Source organism: Natrix helvetica (assembly GCF_964273705.1).
Source record: "Natrix helvetica genome assembly, chromosome: 9".
In the NCBI taxonomy this organism is placed as follows: Eukaryota; Metazoa; Chordata; class Lepidosauria; order Squamata; family Natricidae; genus Natrix; species Natrix helvetica.
The window spans coordinates 6,216,927-6,234,988 of NC_138560.1; the positions used below are offsets into that span (position 1 = coordinate 6,216,927).

Below are 18,062 nucleotides of genomic sequence, written 5' to 3' on the forward strand. Positions count from 1 at the left end.
GTCTGTTCCTGGCACGCTCTGGCCAGCCCTAGTGTCGCCGGTCCTGCTGCTCTTTTTGCAGCCGCCACTAAGAGAAGGGGTGTGGTAACTAAGATTTGCAGGAGCAGCCTCTGCGAGGCCGTTCCGTGTGGCTGGCAGGTGCATGCTGGGTGCATGGGGCATGTTGCCCCTCCCCCCAGGAAATGGGTACCAGCTGTGCATGCCTTTAAATATTATCCGGGGAGGTCTTATTTTAGCCCCTGCGCTCAAAAGCCCAATTGGGCTTATTATCCGGGGAGGTCTTATTTTGGGGGGGAAACACAGTACCAGACCAAATTGATCCACAATATTTGTGTCCTGGGAGTTCTCACTCAACGCCCGCAATTTGGAACCGGCAACCCGGCTGCTGACGTTGACCTCATGTGACCGCAACACAGCTTTTATGGTTTCATCACGGTCGTTAAGCGAATTGCCTGCGGTCAGTCAGCAAGACATCCCCTGACCGCGGCTTGCAATTTTACTGCAGTCTGTTGGAAGCTGGCTGAGGAAATGGGTGAACACGTGACTGCGGGACACTGCCACAGTCGTAAGCCCGAGGACCCGTTGTGTGTTTTTTCAGCCATCTGATTTTGGTTGCTAAGCAGGGCAGTCGTTAAGCGAGGACGTTGTTGTTTTTACACAAGTGTTTATAAAGTCGGAATAATTACAAATTTCTTCGGAGAAGACACTTTTCTTCTGATAAGAAAACTTGACTTCCTTTTTTGACTACTCTTCAACAGCCATCTGATCCCCGACATCCCTCCTGCAGCCGGTCGGAGAGAAGATGGAAGGTCTGATCCGCATAGCTTGCCACCTTCCCTTCTTCCCTCCCTTCCTTCCCCCAACAGCCAAGCTAATACCTTCCACATTCCCCCTTTTCTTTTTAATGTTTCTCCTTTATCTCTTTCCTCCCGGACTTCCCTCCCTAAATGAAATTAGGCCAAGGGCCACAGGTCACCCACATTAATTAAAAGATGACAGTTTACAAAATAGCCTATATCTCACACACACACCCATTTCTACAAACAAGCACTGTTTTTGATTGTGAGTACTCCTCCATCTTCAGTGTCAATGTCCCGATGGATTAACAGAAGCTTCATCAGATTCACTGATCTCTAGATAGGTGCAAGCTATAAATTCCAACTGCAATATTGGACTTGGCACATCTTGGGGACCCTATATAGGAGACAGCAGATAATTTCATTGGAAGGAACGGAGGTCTTTTTTCCTGCCTCTCTCATTAAATGCAGGACTTTGGATGCAGAGCTGTTCTCGTTAATCTCTCATAGTAGCAATAGCACTTAGACTTATATACCGCTTTGTACTGCTTTACAGCCCCCTCTAAGCGGTCTACCGTGCCGTCATATTGCCCCCAACAATCTGGGTCCTTGTTTTTACCCACCTTGGAAGGATGGAAGGCTGAGTCAACCTTGAGCCTGTCAGGATCAAACTGCTGGCAGCGAGCAGAGTTAGCTTGCAATGCTGTGTTCTAACCACTGCGTCACCACAGTTGTGGGCACAGTCACGACACAGGCATTTCGGACAAAATACCTTGAATGATGAGCTAATCAAACAGGCTAAGTTTGCAAGGCGCTGCTGTAACTCGCGGAAGAGCCATCCAAGGTGAAAACTAAACCAAGTTTGGCGTGTTGTAGAAATGCACTTATGTACCCCTATAAATGAGATTTCTTATTCTCAGTCTGGGGTTTTAAGTGGAGTTCAGCGTGGAAAACACACAAGGAACTGTTTGCTTGCAAAGGGTCTGTCCTAACATTAGAATAGCAGAGTTGGAAGGGACCTTGGAGGTCTTCTAGTCCAACCCCCCTGCTTAGGCAGGAAACCCTACACCAGACAAATGGTCATTCACTGAACATGGTTCTTGGCTTGGTTTGGATCATTACTGGATGTTCCTTCTCTGTGTGGATGTTCAATATGCACTATAGGTAGTAGTAACCATTTGCTTTCATAAGTATTCGAAGTTACAATGGACCCCTTCCCCCAAAAAGCTACTTAAGACCCAGTTCCAGAGTTCTAAGAGTGGTACGCACACGCCCTCTAGTGGTCACACAGCTGCATTTTGGGCTCTTGGCAGCTGCCTCACCTTTACATTAAGTTGTAGCATTCTGTGGTCAGGTGACATGCTATAGCACTTAAGACTTATACACCACTTTGTAGTTAGTGCTTTACAGACCTCTATAAGCTGTTTACAGAGTCAGCATATTGCCCCCAACAATCTGGGTCCTCGTTTTACTGAGCTCAGAGGAATGGAAGGCTTAAGTCCAGCCTTGAGCCAGTCAGGATCGAACTGCTGGCAGCGAGCAGAGTTAGCTTGCAATTCTGCATTCTAACCACTGCGCCACCTTAAGTTGTGGGCACAGTCACAATGCAGGCATTTCGGACAAAATACCTCGAGTCAGCATACCGCTTCCCACAGTCTGGGTCCTCATTTTTACCGACCAGAATGATGGAAGGCTGAATCCAACCTTGAGCCTGTGAGAATCGAACTGTTGGCAGTCAGCAGAATTAGCCTGCAATACTGCACTCTAACCACTCTGTCACCCTGGCTCTCAACATCACTTTTTTGCTGGAATCCGGTCTTCAGCGGGTCTCCAGCAAAGAGTCAATGGCCATAGGAATGCATTGACTTGCTTAATGACTGGGGGTTTGCTCAACAACCACCACAAAAAGGATGTTGGTAAAATTGGGTTGTGGTCATGCAGGTGAACTGACTTATTCAGCAATTGTCCAGCAAACAATGCCCATAGGAATGCATTGACTTGCTTAATGACTACGGCATTTGCTAAACAACCACCACAAAAAAAGTCGTAAAATTGGATTGGCCGTGTGGGTTTTTTTGATTTGTGACTTAACATTCAGAAATTCAGGTCTGCATTACGGTCATAAATTGAGGACTACTCGTAAAACAACCCATGCACCACTGTCAAGGACAAACGTCTTTGGGTAGCTTGCCTATGATTGTGTTAATAACTCAATGGCTGACCGTGGAAACCCCTGACCCAAGTTTTGCCGTTCAAATCGAGGCCGAATCCCATCTTCCTGTTGGAGATGCTTTAATTTAGATTCTTGCACCAAAGGCACGATTGGAAACGCCCAAAGCCCTCCGATCAAGTCGTATGATTCTGTAGCGTCGAGAATTTCTCACAAGATATACCTCCCCAAAAAAATAAAAATAAAATACAAACGAAACCCCCTCTCCCTGTGACATTGCAAACGTCCCGGCCCGTAAGCGGCTTGTCACTCGAGCTCAAGTCTCCAAATCGAGTGGCAAGCTGTCAAAAGTTAGACGGAACGCGCCGTCTTCTGTCCTTGAGAAGTTCTGGGCAGCAGGTTACCAACTGCTTCCTGCAGATTTGATTCCTGCCCACGTCTGGAAAGGTTTCTGCCCAAGACCGAAGACAGGATCTTTGCATTCCACAGCGGTGAGTTTTTTCTTCCGTTTCAAGTATGTTTTTGGCCATTTTCCTATCCCGTAAGTGGTTTCCATCCCCTTCCTCCCATGGTTCCATTTGTTTTTTGAGAGAGAGAGGATACCAGGATGTGGTTTCCATCCAGAAAACACACACACACACCGCCAAGGCATATGTCTTTGCAGATACATTCAACGGCATAATTGTTTCCTCCACTGCAAACTGCAGCTTGTTTAGCTTTCCGCGGATGCTAACAAAAGTTAATAAGGCTCGTTGTGACTTGAAGGTACCACGAGATGGCGCTGTAGCGACAGTTATTTTCTTCTCTTACGGACTGCTTTGGCTTTATGGAATCCATAAAGAAAAGGCAGTCGCTGTTCTGAAAGTCCATGTCTTGAGCCAGGAGTGGGAAAAGGAGAGATCAAAATCCTCTCGATGGCCACCTGAGAGAGGGGAAAAGTCAAAAGAGGGATGACAGGTTAATTCTGTGCTTAGACAGCTCCAATAAATGTCAGCCTAAATAGCCATTTTATCTACTTGCACCACACCTACCAGACTGAATTTGAAAAAAAAAAAAAATCCTTGTGGGTTTTTAAATTTCTTTATATCCCAGTTTTTTTTGTTTTTTATAAATAACCCAAGTTGGTGAACATTCCTAATAGTCCTCCCTCCTATTTCTCCGCCACAGCAATCTTGTGAGGTTTGTTGGGCTGGGAGAAAGTCAGCCAGCCAGTTTTCATGCCTAAGGTGGGAACTAGAACTCACAGTCTCCTGGCGATTGGCCCAAAGTTACCCAGAGGGATTTCATGCTTAAACTGGGACTAGAACTCACGGTCTCCAGGCAATTGGCCCAAAGTTACCCAGAGGAATTTGATGCTTAAACTGGGACTAGAACTCACGGTCTCCAGGCAAGTGGCCCAAAGTTACCCAGAGGGATTTCATGCTTAAACTGGGACTAGAACTCACGGTCTCCAGGCAATTGGCCCAAAGTTACCCAGAGGGATTTCGTGCTTAAGCTGGGACTAGAACTCACGGTCTCCAGGTGATTGGCCCAAAGTTACCCAGAGGGATTTCGTGCTTAAGCTGGGACTAGAACTCACGGTCTCCAGGTGATTGGCCCAAAGTTACCCAGAGGGATTTCATGCTTAAGCTGGGACTAGAACTCACGGTCTCCAGGTGATTGGCCCAAAGTTACCCAGAGGGATTTCATGCCTAAGGTGGGACTAGAACTTACAGTCTCCTGGTTTCTAGCCAGGTGCCTTAACCACTAGGCTAAATATCAGCATCGGGAGAGTGAGATACAGCAGGTATTATTTTTAAAAAAATACATTCTACATTTTAGATGCACGGATTTGGCATTCAAAGCAAATTACCTGAACCATCCACCTCCATGAACTGTGGGTTTCTGACGGCAGAAGCAAGAGAGAAGGCTATTCTGGCTAAATTCGAACTGCCATCCCTTCTAAAATATGGCCTAGTGTCAGGCCTCTCCGATGATCCAGAGAGGAAACTCTGTCTAACCAGAGGAGCTAATCCTGCTCTTTTATTGTAAAGCTACATTAACCGAATCTCCCACAATCTCTTTTAACTGCCCGGTTATTTTTAATTTACTTTCTCTGCCAGTTATGTAACTCTGGGCCAAGACTCCTCTTATCTGATCGTTCCCTAGGCAGCATCTCTTCCCTCCCTTTCCTCTCTCTCAGGGTCATTCCCACATTACACTCGGTGAAAGATTTCACTTGCTTTGTGGCCTTTCCTTCAACCCACGTCCCTTAACCTGCCCTGATTTTTCATCCCTGGGCATTCGCTTTTTTTCTTTTTGCCAACAGAGAAGGTCATCCCAAAAAAACGGACCATCCGTTCTGGTCCACAGAGGCCCAACCCTACCTGGCAGTTCTTGACCATCAATGCACCTGCTGTTCCTCCTGTTGCTTGGACTGTTGCAGGAGGGCAGAAAGCAGTCTGGTCACCTCATCCAGTTTCCTGTCAAGGGACACGATCTGTTTCTCCAGCTCCCGGTGAGAGCTATTAAGGCTGGATCGGAGGTCGCACATGATCATTTGCACCTGGGAGGAGAAGACAGAAGTCAGGCGGGTGGGCGTGTCTCCGGAGGTCTTCTGACTCCTTGAAGGCAGGAGTCAGAAGTACAAGTTTCCTGAAAGTCAAACTCCTGGTGACTTCATGGACAACATCCATCCAAAACTCTCTTTTTGGGAGGGTCCTTGAGCTTCCCGTGTAACCTAGAGCAGGTCACGTGTCAAACTCAATGCTTAGTTCTGGCCTGCTCTGGAAACAGATCGAGCTGCGGTGCCTCTGCCAGCAAAAACAGCTTGGGAAGGACGCATGCAGCCCTCCGAGCTCTGTTTTCATTGGAAGACTTGGGATCCCGTTTTCTATGGCAGAGGGTTGCAGGAGGCGATCACAGCCAAAAACGGAGCTCCCGAGGACCGCCTGTTGCCCTCCCGAGTGCCGTTTTCGCTGGCAGTGGGTTGCAGGAGGGCATTGCAGCCAAAAATGGAGCTTGGGAGCCCGTTTTCACTGGCAAAGCACTCGGGCCTCCACAGGCGCCCCTAACATGAGTTATGTCGAGCTGGCCACGCCCATCCTGGCCCTCTGAGGTCAAACGCAACCCTGATGGAGCCCTCAATGAAATTGAGTTTGACACCCCCTGACCTAGAGTGTGGCGGTCCCCATCCTGCCTAACTTCTTACCCCAAACAAGGCCAGCCAGCAAATACAACCTACAGAAGAAACTATTCCACCTCCGCTGAAGACAGTGATGGAGAAATGATACTTTTCCAGGCGTGGTTGATTCCCACCCTTGATTGCCCTGGTTGGGTTGCTGGAAATTATAGTTCAGGCACCCATGCACAGAAGAATAGGTCTTCTCTTAAACCAGGGCAAAGGCTTCATCTCTTGGGCTGGCTAGAAAACTCACCTTAGAACTATCCACCATGGTATTGACTTGATCTCGGATCTTGCGGTGTTTCGTCCTCACATGGCGAAATCTGCAACAAGGAAAGAGTTAACTCCTGGGCATCAAGGATGGTTAGGAGGCTGGTGGCTATTGGGTATGTCTAGTTCAGGGGTCTGCAACCTTAAGCACTCAAAGAGCCATTTGGACCCCTTTCCCACAAAAAAAAAAAAACACCAGGAGCCACAAAACCTGGGTGGGTGTGGCCAACTTGACATCACTCACTCCTACCCAATCCCATGATCCCCCCAGCCACTCCTACCCAAGTTTTGTGAGTCCTGGTGTTTTTTGTGGGAAACGGGTCTCTCTCTTTGTCTCTTTGTCTCTCCCTCTCTCTCTCTCTCTGTCTCTCTGTCTCTCTCTTTGTCTCTCTCTCTTTGTCTCTCTCTCTTTATCTCTGTCTGTCTGTCTGTCTCTCTTTCTCTTTGTTTCTCTGTCTCTGTCTGTCTCTCTGTCTCTCTCTCTGTGTCTGTCTCTCTCTTTCTTTGTCTCTCTGTATCTCTCTGTCTCTCTCTCTCTACCTTTCTCTCTCTCTCTCTCTCTCTCTCTTTCTTTTTCTCTCTCTGTCTCCCTCTCTCCCTCCCTCCCCTTCCCCTCCTCTCTCTCAAGCCAGGCAAGGAGTGACTAGAAGGGGAGGGCAAGGGACAGGGACCGCTAGTGGTGGGTTCAGCCAACAGGGAGCCACAGCAGGGGGGACTAAAGAGCCACATGCGGCTCCAAAACCGCAGGTTGCTGACACCCGGTCTAGTTTAATGAATAGAAGGACCAGGGGTGACCTGATAGCAGTGTTCCAATATCTAAGGAGCCACCACAAGGAAGAGAGGGTCAACCTATTCTCCAAAGCCCCTAAAGGCAGGACATGGCTGGCTGGGGAATTCTGGGAGTTGAAGTCCACAAGTCTTAAAAAGTTGCCAAGGTTGAACAACCCTCTCCCATAACATCCCAGGATAGGAACTTACATGTGAATGGCTGCCAGCAGCCGCCGGTGGTGCTTGCGTGTCCTTAGCCCATCCTTCCTCTTGGTGTGCTTGTGCAATAACCAGGCTTCTTGTAGTACAGTGGCAGCTGAGCATTTTATCTGGAGGCACATGCAAGTTTGGTCAAGAAAGAGATTATCTTTCAGACAATTCAACCACTGTTTCTCACCCTGACCTGAGGCTTGAGTTAAGTTTGCAAGAAGAAGAAAAAGATGTGCTGTACTGCAGTAGGGTAAGTTAGCTAATCTGGACATGGAGGGTTGGCAATCTGTGGCCCTCCAGATGTTGCTGGACAATCAACATTCCCAACTAGTGCGGCCAATGATAAAAGAGTTAGAGCTGAACATCTGAAGTGCCATAGATGGCTTGCTTCTGCCTCACACATTTTGGAAACAGCAGCTGTTTCTGGCTTAGAGGGTGGGGAGGGGGAGGAGGCGGAAGAGAGGGAAGAGGAGAAGGAAGAGAGGGAGGAGGAGGAGAAGAGGAGGAGGAAGAGGAAGAAGAAAAGAAGCAGCAGCACCCTGGTGGTTAGAATGCAGTATTCCAGCCAAATTCCGTTCACTGCCAGGAGTTCGATCTTAACCACCTCAAAGTTGACTCAGCCTTCCATCCTTCCGAGGTCAGTAAAATGAGGACCCAAATTGTTGCAGACAATATGTTGACATTGTAACACACACACACACACACACCGAGAGTTCTGTAAGGTACTAAGTCTAAGTGTTATTGCTATCAAGAAGTCGCCAGTGGGATAATGGCATGAAACTCATCACAACTTGATGGTGAAGCCATGTCTCTGATGAAACTACCAGTCAGTGGTGGGTTTCCTATTTTGTTAGCACCAGTTCTCTGTGCATGCGCACATCCACTTCACCCACACGCCCCTTCCACGCGGGTGTTTTGTTCACACATGCACCTTCTGCAAATGCGCCCAACCTCAAAAATGTGCCTAAATAGGACAGCATAGAGTCTGGGCAGGTGGTCAGGCTCCCCCACCCACGATTTCCGCTACCAATTCAGGTGAACCAGTCCAAACTGGCTGAATCCCACTTCTGCCACCAGTGCTTGCAGCACTGTTCACTCTACGTGTCCTGAAGAAATGCAAAGGAAGAGTCAGTGTGGACGGATGTTCACAGACCACTGCCCCCCCCCCGCTCTCCCCAAATGATCCCTATCTTCTCTATTGATTTACATCCAGGAGAAAATGACTCTTATTTTTTTTTAATCTGCGATACACAGCAGTGATTAGCCTGGTAACAACCATGTTACTAACCCTCCCTAAAACTGAGTAGAGAATTTGGCAGTGCTGTTTTTTTTAAAAAAAAAAATCCTTTTTTTCCAGGGTGTGGGAGAATGTGGCTTAATAATTGCAGCCTTGGTAAAGAAAGTGACAAAACAAGCCAGCCTTTGATGCGCTGATCAGAGCATTGTGATGCCAAGAGGAAGCCACAAAAGATGGGGTGGGGGGAGGCACAATCTATCACAATTTGCACATATGTTTGAACACACCCTGTGCTACAAGGCAGGGTGCCCAGGAAAACCAATGTTATTTATTGTGCACCAAGGGTGGAGAATCCTTTTACTGTTAAAAGCTATATTTCCCCAAGGGAAATCTGCCAGATAGCACATCAGATGGTGGGATGTCTTCTTCTTCTTCTTCTTCTTCTTCTTCTTCTTCTTCTTCTTCTTCTTCTTCTTCTTCTTCTTCTTCTTCTTCTTCTTCTTCTTCTTCTTCTTCCTCCTCCTCCTCCTCCTCCTCCTCCTCCTCCTCCTCCTCCTCTTCCTCTTCCTCTTCTTCTCTTCCTCTTCTTCTCTTCCTCTTCTTCCTCTTCTTCTCTTCCTCCTCCTCCTCCTCCTCCTCCTCCTCCTCCTCCTCCTTCTTCTCCTTCTCCTCCTCCTCCTCCTCCTTCCCCTTCCTCTCCTCCTCCTCCTCCTCCTCCTCCTCCTCCTCCTCCTCCTCCTCCTCCTCCTTTCTCTTTTTGCCAGCTTTTTCCTCCCCTCCATGGGTTTTCTGGACTCCCAGCTGATTGTTTTAGGGACCCAACTTCATCCCTTTCAAAATAACTTCCTAAATGAAGCCCACGGCCATAAACTGCCCACTCATCTCACAGGGGGTTGTTCACCACTGATCTACAGATGATGAATAGAAGGGGAACTTACCAAATTTGCAGGTGATACTAAGCTGGCAGGAATAGCCAACACCCTAGAAGATAGGCTCAAGATCCAGATGGATCTTGAGAGACTTGAACACTGGGCCCTGTCTAACAAAATGAAATTCAATGTAGAGAAAAGTAAAGTCTTACACTTTGGCAAGAAAAACCAAAAGCACACATATAGACTAGGTGAAACCTGGCTTAATAGCAGTAACTGTGAGGGGGATCTTGGAGTCTTAGTGGACAACCAATTAAATATGAGCCAGCAGTGTGTAGCGGCAGCCAAAAAGGCCAACGCAATCCTAAGTTGCATTAATAGAGGGATACAATCAAGATCAAGTGAGGTACTAATATCACTCTACAAAGCCTTAGTAAAACCACACATAGAATCCTGCATCCAGTTTTGGTCACCAAACTATTAAAAAAATGTTGAGACTATAGAAAAAGTCCAGAGAAGAACAGCCAGTATGCTTAGGGGACTGGAGGCTAAAACATATGAAGAACGGTTGCAGGAAGAGGGCACGGCTAGTCTAGTGAAGAGAAGGACCAGGGGAGACATGATAGCAATATTCCATTATTTGGGGGGCTGCCACAGAGAGGAGGGAGTCAAGCTATTCTCCAAAGCACTTGAAGGCCAGACAAGGAATAATGGATGGAAACTGAACAAGGAGAGATTCAACCTGGAAATAAGAAGGATCCTTCTGACAGTGAGAACAATCCACCAATGGAACAGAAGTTGCATTCGGAAGTTGTGGGAGCTTCATCACTTGAGGCTTTCAATAAGAGATTGGACTGCCCTTTGTCAGAAATGGTGTAGGGTCTCCTGCTCGAGCAGGGGTTTGGACTAGATGACCTATAAGGTCCCTTCCAACTCTGTTATTCTGTTAATCCTGGCCATGACAATTCCCAGAGAAAAGGCTCCAGGCTCAGTTCTTCATTCCCTGCTGAAGATGCCACGTTGAGTCTTTTTCCAGATTTCCTATTAAGATTTTGACTGATGGCCGTCTGACACAGCAATCCAACTAGAATGGAATTCTCCAAATTACGTCTACGGAAGGGCCATTCTTTCCCCAGGAAGCTTGAGTCCACTTGCCACCATGAAAATGTGGTGGATTTGTTAACAAAGGATTTTTTTTAAAAAAAAAAAAAGAATTTCTTGTGATTAGTTGGCAAACCTAGTTGCAAATGTGACGGGTTTCATTTTACAAGTTTCATTTTTTCACTAAGCCTAGTTAGTATTTTTGTGGGTTAGCAGTGTGTTCTGTGACTATTTGGGTGGTTTATAATTCAATCTATAGTGCAACCTAAAAAAAAATGGGTTAATTTTGTTATCATGCTAAACGCGGTTAAGACTTTGGGGGAAAGCATCTGTGCAGTTTAGGCATGAACATCAGGGTAGATACACACATTGCAGAGGTGGAATTCAGCCAGTTATGACAGGTTCTGGAGAACTAATAGTAGGAATTTTGAGTAGTTCGAAGAACTGACAAATAGGCTGGCCACCCCCCTGCTGCCTCCCAGCTGATCTTTTTTTGTTTCCCTGAACAGGAGAAGGGAGCTGGAAAGCAAGTTAGTGGGGTGGGGAGGGAATGGGGATTTTGCAGTATCCTTCCTATGCCACGCCCACAAAGCCACGCCCACAAAGCCACACCCACAGAGCCGGTAGTAAAAAAAATTGAATCCCGCCACTGACACACAGCCTTAAGTAGATAGTTTTTAATGAAGAAGTGAGTAGTCTGGACAAATATGGACACCCAACCCAACCCAATTTTTCAGAATAACTACCGATAACTACCATCCCTGGGAGGGAGTAACAAAACAAACTAACTCAACTTCCCTCAATTTCTGCCTTCCTGAGATATTATAGCAGGGCTCCATTGTGCAAATTCAGAGAAGGAATTAATTCCACGTCCAAGTTCAACATGTTGCCTGAACTTTTTATTCCACATAAAGATAGGGTAGAATCATTCAGGGTTGTTCCGGAAGATAGGACAAGAAACAAAGGATTTGAGTTACAAAGAAATATTATCTTGGCTGAACTTCAGGAAAAACGTCCTAATGGTAAGACCTGCTCAACAATAGAATAAGTTTGCTTTGGGAGTTTGTGGACTCTCCTTCACTGAAGGGGTTTAAATCAGGGGTGGGGCTGCTGAGGGTTTGCAGGGATTCTGGAGAACCTCTAGCTAAGATTCTGAGCAGTTAGGAGAACTCCCAAATACCCCTCCTGGCTGGCCCTGCCCACCCTGCCCCTCCCCTCCCAGGAGTCCCGCACAGCCTGTTTTGGATACAGGTCTCTCACAGAGAGGGACTTCTCCGGGTGCCGTCCACTAAACAATGCCAGAGGGCGACACCCAGGAGTAGGGCCTCTGTGATGGGCCCAGCCCTTTGGAATGACCTCCCCCTCGACATTAGGATTACCTCCGATCTCCGCTCCTTCCGTTCAAAACTCAAGACCCACCTTTTTCAACTATCTGGCCTGGCTCAACCATAGTTCCATCTTATTCCTCCTGACAGTCTTTTTTTAAATCAGTAATTTTAAACTGGGGTATTTTAATTTCTAATTTCATTATTATTATTTTATGTATTGTAATGGTTGTTACCTCCTCCGTGTAATATATATATGTGCTTTTATTTATTGTACGCCGCCCCGAGTCCCTTGTGGAGAGGGAGCGGCTAACAAATCAAATAATAAATAAATAAATAAATAAATAAATAAATAAATAAATAAATAAATAAATAAATAAATAAATAAATAAATAAATAAATAAATAAATAAATAAATAAATAAATAAATAAATAAATAAATAAGGTCATGCACAGAAGCTCAGGGAAAGCGAAAAACAAGCCTACGGGCCTGTTCCCGGCCTCCAGAGGCCCTCCCGGAGGCTCAAGAAAAGCCTCTGTAGCCTGGGAAAGTCAAAAATGCCCCCCCCCGCCGAGGTGCAGGAGGCTTAATAGGCCACGCCCACCATGGCCACGCCCACCCATCAACCAGGCAGAGAACCCCTTGCTAAAAATTTTGAAGCCCACCCCCCGGTTTAAATAGAGGGAGATGTCATCTGTCAAAGACACTGTAGTTGCAGCTTCTTGCCACTTCTTGCAGTGTCAGAGTAGACCATCTCCACGGTGTGCGGATTTTACGAGCGCACAAACTAAACAGACCTGCTAGTCAAGTCTAATCTTTATTTTGATCATAGACCAGCCAAAGATACGATCGGGAAGAATTGCAGTCATTTGAAAAGCAACTTCATTTATGAGAGGTTTAAAAATATCAATAAACCAGAATTGCTAACATAATAAGGTCAGCACAGGTTTGCCCGGAAATCCAAACAAAAGATCTCACAATGCAAGAATGGTTGGTGAAGGCAAGGGAACTTAACAGAGAGGGCAAAAGTAATGTGTTTGCTTAAGAGAAAGATCGGTGACGGCATTTATTAATGGACTTTCTGCTGAAAAAGTATTAATAAAATGAATTTGAATAAAATTCAAGGAATAAAATGAATTTGTGGTTTCTGGATTTGGTGACTAGAAAGGGTAGATTACATCCTACCTCCTCCGTGTACCTATTTGTATATTTAATGTATAGCTATATTTTGTATTCATACTGTTTTAATATGACTGTACACCGCCCCGAGTCCTGTTTAGGAAAGGGTGCGGTTTATAAATTAAAGTTGTTTGTTTATTATTATTATTATTATTATTATTATTATTATTATTATTATTATTATTATTATTATTATTATTATTATTATTATTATTATTATAGGAAGAAGGAAACTACAGCATCCTTTTAAAGGGAGAAGATAAAATATAAATGCATATCTATAACTGCTGTGAAGATCATTAGAAGCCACTTTATAATCTTTTTTTTTCTTTATTCTTTTGCTTTCTTTTCTGATTGGCCCAAAATCATCCAGCCAGCTTACATACCTAAGGAGGGACTAGAACTCACAGTCTCCTGGTGATTGGCCCAGAGTCACCCAGCCACCTTTCCTGACTAAAGAGGGACTAGAACTCACAGTCTCCTGGTGATTGGCCCAGAGTCACCCAGCCACCTTTCCTGACTAAGGAGGTACTAGAACTCACAGTCTCCTGGTGATTGGCCCAGAGTCACCCAGCCACCTTTCCTGACTAAAGAGGGACTAGAACTCACAGTCTCCTGGTGATTGGCCCAGAGTCACCCAGCCACCTTTCCTGACTAAAGAGGGACTAGAACTCACAGTCTCCTGGTGATTGGCCCAGAGTCACCCAGCCACCTTTCCTGACTAAGGAGGTACTAGAACTCACAGTCTCCTGGTGATTGGCCCAGAGTCACCCAGCCACCTTTCCTGACTAAGGAGGTACTAGAACTCACAGTCTCCTGGTGATTGGCCCAGAGTCACCCAGCCACCTTTCCTGACTAAAGAGGGACTAGAACTCACAGTCTCCTGGTGATTGGCCCAGAGTCACCCAGCCACCTTTCCTGACTAAAGAGGGACTAGAACTCACAGTCTCCTGGTGATTGGCCCAAAGTCACTCAACCGGCTTTCATGCTTAAAGAGGGACTGGAACCCATGGTCTCCCACTTTGTAGCTTGAACCAAACCAGCCAGGGGGAAAACAAACTGTGAATCCCTCATAAGCACAGTGTGGGAAATGTGCAGCCCTATCCATTCCTTGGCCTTTTGAAAAACGAAGCATCCAAGTTCTAACTCGAGTGTCCCATCTTTCTGGGTCGCTGCTCAGGAGGAAGAGGGAGGGAGAGTGGGAGAAAAAGGCATTCAACAAAAGAAATGATTACTATAGTCCAGGGGTGTCAAACTCAAGGCCCGAGGGCCAGATCCGGTCCTTGGGGTGCTTAGATCTGGCCTGTGGGGGGGGGGCGCCCTGGAAACAGTGAAGGATTGGCCCGTGGTGCCTCTGCCAGTGAAAACGGAGCTCACGAGGACCACTTGCGACCCTCCCGAGCTCCGTTTTCAATGGCAGAAGGTTGCAGGAGGCTGTCACAGCTGAAAATGGAGCTCGGGAGCCCGTTTTCACTGGCAGAGAACTCAGGCCACCACAGGCACCACCACCCGACACATATCAAGCTGGCCACACCCATCCGAGGTGTCCCCCCCCCCCCCGAAGTCAAATACAACCCCGATGCAGCCCTCAATGAAATCAGGTTTGACACCCTTGCTATAGTCACTTTGAGCTCCAGTTGCTGAGACACCGTTCCCAAAACGAATTTCTCCGCCCTTCTGGGATCCCAACAAGCGAAGGGTTTCTCTTACCTCTTTGGCACACTGGATATCCATCATGAAATTATGAACGTGTTTCTCGGCTCTGGTGAATTCCAGTTTATCTGCGGCCACCGCCACAAGCAGAGCCGTGCACCCCACTCCCTGGGAAGAAATACGAAAAGGGGAGGATTAAAACAGAAAAGTTCTTTTTTTAAAAAAAAGGAAAAAAAAACGCACGGATGATTTACACCGAAAAGACGGAGAAATGGCTTCGGTTAGCACGAAGTGGAAGGACTGGTGTGGCTATTTATTCTCTCTCTCTCTCTCTCTCTCTCTCTCTCTCTCTCTCTCTCTCTCTCTCTCTCTCTCTCTCTCTCTCTCTCTCTCTCTCTCCCTCCCTCCCTCCCTCCCTCCCTCCCTCCCCCCCTCTCTCTCTCTCTCTCTCTCTCTCTCTCTCTCTCTCTCTCTCTCTCTCTCTCTCTCTCTCTCTCTCTCCAGCCAGTGGAACGTAAAAGCATTTCCAAAAATTTGGAATTGAAAAATGAAGCACGGAGAGTCCTCAACGTACGATCACAATTGGGATCAGAATTTTTATGGTTAAACAGTAATTAAGCGAAGCATTCGGATTCTAATTTTACGGTCTTTTTGCCATGGTTGTGAAGTGGATCACCGCAGTTATTAAGTAAATCCTATGGTCGTTAAGCAAATCCGGCTCCCCTCCCCCTCCCTGGATTGCTTGTCGGAAGCTGACTGGGAAGGTCTCAAAAGGTCAGGGGTGTCCAAAGTTGGCAACTTTAAGACTTGTGGACTTCAACTCCCAGAATTCCCCAGCCAGTAGGCTGGGGAATTCTGGGAGTTGAAGTCCACAAGTCTTAAAGTTGCCAACTTTGGACACCCCTGCAAAAGGTGATCATACGACCCTGGGATGCTGCAGTTAGTCAATGCTAACATTAGTCTGAGCCTGAATAAAACTGGATTTAAGCCCAATGGCTGGTACCCGGCGCCCAGTGAACAATTCCAGGACATGGTGATAGCTGGGGTACCCTATTATCTTAGTCTGTGGGGATGGCAATTGAAAGACGGCGTAAAACTGGTATTTAGCACTTCTCGGTTCACTCAACTCCTAAATAGAAACAGTGAGAAGAGCAAACAAATATTGCAATTGCAGCTGAGTTTGAACCACTTAAGAGTGCCAAAGCTTAAGGCAAACATTCCATTCCACCCAAAATTAACTTTGCTTAAATTATTTCAAATGGGGTTTCTCCACTTTAGCAACTTGAAAGTTCGTGGACTTCAACCCCCATCAAAGATAAGTGACTCTGGAGACTCACAACCTTTTCCAACTACTGAAAATTGATTGAATTATCACTGATAGACCATCAGGTTGGTGCTGTCTCTTAATGATAAATAATAATAACAACAACAACGACAACAACATTTATGTTCTCCAGGAGCATCCATCTCTGCCCTAGTTTTTCATGTCTTCTAGGAGTGTTGTATTACTCCTCTAACTGACTCCCTCCACCTTGCTGCTGTTTATTCTCTTCTCTTTATTTCATTTTTTTCCACAACAATACATTCTTCTCCAGAAAGCTAGGTCATATCTATCTATCTATCTATCTATCTATCTATCTATCTATCTATCTATCTATCTATCTATCTATCTATCATCTATCTATCATCTATCTATCTAGTCTATTTGTTGTATATCTATTTGTCTGTCTCTCTGTCTGTCCTGTCTGAATATCTATCTACCCTGTTTCCCTGAAAATAAGCCCTTCCCAGATAATAAGCCCAATTGGGCTTTTAAGCGCATGCGCTAAAATAAGCCCTCCCCAAAAATATTGCAACACAGCAGCAGCCATGAGGTGACCATGCTTGCCGCCTCCTGCACCTCAAACATAATAAGACCTCCTCCCCGAAAATAAGGCCAAGCATTTATTTTGGAGGTCAAAAGAAAATAAGACCCTGTCTTATTTTCAGGGAAACAGGGTATCTATCTATCTATCTATCTATCTATCTATCTATCTATCTATCTATCTATCTATCTACCTACCTACCTACCTACCTACCTACCTACCTACCTACCTACCTACCTACCTATCTATCTATCTATCTATCTATCTATCTATCTATCTATCTATCTATCTATCTATCTACATATCTATCTATCTATCTATCTATCTATCTATCTATCTATCTATCTATCTATCTATGTCTGTCTGTCTGTCTGTCTGTCTGTCTGTCTGTCTATCTATCTATCTATCTATCTATCTATCTATCTATCTATCTATCTATCTATCTATCTATCTAACTAACTATCTATCTAACTATCTATCTAATATATCCACACCCACACCAGAGAGCTACGTCATATATATCTCTATATCTCTATCCCTATTCCTTCCTTCCTCTATCATCTATCTATCTATCATCTATCTATCTATCTATCTATCTATCTATCTATCTATCTATCTATCTATCTATCTATCTATCTCTATCTCTTCACACATACATGCACACACACACAAATATGTATGTGTTTAAATAAGCATTGCAACCTTGCATCATGTTTCTCACTGTAAGATGTTGTCATGTTCCTTACCATAACACCAGTGAACAAGCACACGACTTTCCCGCACACTGTTTCAGGCACCACATCTCCGTAGCCGATGGTCAGAAAAGTGATGGGAATCAACCAGAATGCCCCACCCAGATAGTTGTTCTCATCCATATGCTGCCTGGCAGATCAAATGAGAGAGAATAAAAATGAAAACAGAGTCATCATGCTCAAATTTATCTAGGAAGGCCCAGTTGGTCCTCAGCCTACAACCAGTTAGGACCAGAATTACCATTGCTAAGCGAGGCAGTTGTTAAATGAGGTAGTCCTTAATTTAAGAACATGAGTGGGACCCGAATTTTCATTGCTAAGCGAGGCAGTTCTTAAGTGAGTCACACCCCCTAAGAGAGGGCTCGGTGTGCCGCCTCTGGCATAAATACTTCATCATGCCCCTATATTTTTTTGGGAGGGAGAGGGGGGGTAATCCACAAATCTGAAAAAGGGCAAATCGGGAGGGGGGGGGAAACTCCATAAGGATAAACCAGTTGAATTGTTTATGTTTATAGGTTGCTTGGCAAGGGAAAAATCAAAATCAAAACAAATAAACAATTAAATTAAAGTAATCTAAAGGGCTTCTTTCTGAAATACTATCCTTTATAATAAAGGACTCGCGGTCACTGTATTGTACACCCTTCACTGATGTCACAATGTGTCTTAGAAAAGATGTGTGTTGCACCCATGTGCCTTTGAGTT

At 45.6% G+C, this 18,062-nt stretch overlaps 1 protein-coding gene across 3 annotated transcripts in view; it reads right to left on the reverse strand.

The window, feature by feature from the left end:
• Positions 1-2,963: 2,963 nt before the first annotated feature.
• Positions 2,964-18,062, reverse strand: part of KCNN4 (potassium calcium-activated channel subfamily N member 4) — a 53,674-nt gene continuing 38,575 nt past the window's right edge. For all 3 annotated transcript variants that reach the window (XM_081962256.1, XM_081962257.1, XM_081962258.1), the window contains exons 4-9: positions 17,355-17,490; positions 14,801-14,911; positions 7,379-7,497; positions 6,384-6,453; positions 5,334-5,512; positions 2,964-3,889 (exon numbers count right to left, since the gene is read on the reverse strand). In XM_081962256.1, coding sequence (XP_081818382.1) covers positions 5,351-5,512; positions 6,384-6,453; positions 7,379-7,497; positions 14,801-14,911; positions 17,355-17,490 — 598 coding nt within the window. In that variant the 3' untranslated portion in view covers positions 2,964-3,889; positions 5,334-5,350. The remainder of the gene's footprint in view (positions 3,890-5,333; positions 5,513-6,383; positions 6,454-7,378; positions 7,498-14,800; positions 14,912-17,354; positions 17,491-18,062) is intronic.